The 1,808-nt window shown below is 64.8% G+C and overlaps 1 protein-coding gene across 1 annotated transcript in view; it reads right to left on the reverse strand.

Moving 5' to 3' along the window:
* SCRT2 (scratch family transcriptional repressor 2) overlaps positions 1-1,808 on the reverse strand; it is a 10,164-nt gene that overhangs the window by 4,087 nt on the left and 4,269 nt on the right. Inside the window, 1 exon segment of the mRNA XM_017735684.1 lies at positions 5-71. Within this exon segment, the coding sequence (XP_017591173.1) occupies positions 5-71 (67 nt within the window).

Below are 1,808 nucleotides of genomic sequence, written 5' to 3' on the forward strand. Positions count from 1 at the left end.
TGGCGGTGGTGGCAGTCCTTGCTTCTTGTCAGTGTCATAGCCGGCTGGCGCCAGGCAGTGCTGGAGGTACCCTGTGGGGACAGCACAGTGGGGTCATTGTCCCTTCAGAGCAACTTTACCAGGGACAGGAAAAGCAACGAGCCAAAATTGCTCATAGGAGGTGCAGAACCAGGGTTGTCCCCCTCAAACTGGTTCCTGTCCCCACTGAGCCACTGAGCACCAGAGCTGCCTTGCCCTGCTCTAGCTCCTGTCTGCATCTGTCGGCAGGATGGATCCCATCCCGCAGGGCTGCCCGGGATGGGAACTGGGGCTGGAGCTGCAGAACGTCCAGCTGCGCTTGGCCCGGCTTCAGGCAGCCCCCGGAGGCCACTCACATTAGCCGCCAGACAGCTGTCGGTGCCGGGAGCTCATTGTTCACCGGGGCCATACCGGTAATGAGCTATGCTCCGTGGGCAGCCGGGATGAGCGGGATGAGGCTGCCCCAGGTTCCCCTTCCTCAGCAAAGGGGCTGGGAAAGCCCCCCACCTCTCTGCTGTCCCCACAGGGGCTATTCCTGGAAATGGGACAGTGGCAGGAGGGCAACAGCACCAGGTCGCTGGCCTCCTGCCAAAGTGAGTACCTACAGCCCCCCAGATGGGGAGCCAGGCTCGGGTACCACTCCTCTGGTGTCACACACGTGACATTGGTGCAAGTCCGCTCATGACCCTGCTTCGTATGCGGGACTCCCATCCTGTGTCAGAGTGGGCACTGCGTTGGCATCATGGTCCCCTGTGCTGTCACACAAAGGTCACTGCAGAAGCAGCAGTGCAGCCCCCTTCCCACCGGGCCAGCAATCCTGGGGACATGCTGGCACCCAAGACCCCCAAACTGGTCCCAGCAATCCCCTGCCTTGTGAACACTGGTCCTTGCAAGCTGCTTCAGAGGCCTCATCCCCACTGATGGTGACAGAGGGGCTGGCCCCCGCCTGGGGTCAGTGTCCCACCCCACTGCAGCTGCGGCCGAGCATCCCCTAAATCCACACCCCGCGGCAGCACCCACAGGACCCCTTGGCAAGCAACTGCTGCCGTTTGTCCCGTGGCGGCCAGGGATGCCCACGGTGGGGAGGGGGTTGCATGGCGGGGGCAGAGCCGGGCCCCCCCGTCCCCCGCGCCGTGCTGACAGCGCGGGCTGTGCAGAAAGCGCTCTGCTCAGCAATTTCTCACGCTGCCTCCGAGCATGCAGCAAGGTTATTTCCAGGAGAGCAGCGTCGGCAGCTTCTGCCCAGCTGCAGCACATCCCTCCCCCACCGGCTCTTGGTTGATGGGGGGGGAGCAGAGGACCCCCAGGCCAGACGGGCTTTGCACCCCGGCCCCTGGCAGGGAAAGCCTACCAAGGGCTGGGGAGCACTAGAAAAGCGGGGACAAGCACCGCAGCGGCTGGACGATGTTAGCTTGTGCATGGCTGGATCAGGCCCATTCCCGCATCCATCTCCGTCTCCCAATCCACGAGCAGCCAGGAGTCCCCAGCCTATGCAACAGACCCCCCCAATCCATGGCCAGCCCCTCTTTCTGAGCAGGTGCCTGGGCTGCCCCGTTGGGGGGCTGTGCCAAGCTCCGGGAACTCCGAGCCCACCCCAGTGTTCCCCCGCAGGACGGGATTCCAAGGACCACGTCCACCCCCAGTCCAGCCCTTTGCACATCTCCCGCTGCTGGGGGTACCCCCTATTCTCCCCTCTGCCCCGCTCCCCGTGCCCCGGAGGGCGCCGGCCTCCCCCGCTCTCCCAGGGGGGCTCGGGGCACCGCTGCGAACAATGAAACCCCCCGGCACGG

Source organism: Corvus brachyrhynchos, unplaced genomic scaffold, assembly GCF_000691975.1.
Source record: "Corvus brachyrhynchos isolate BGI_N302 unplaced genomic scaffold, ASM69197v1 scaffold10, whole genome shotgun sequence".
NCBI lineage: Eukaryota > Metazoa > Chordata > Aves > Passeriformes > Corvidae > Corvus > Corvus brachyrhynchos.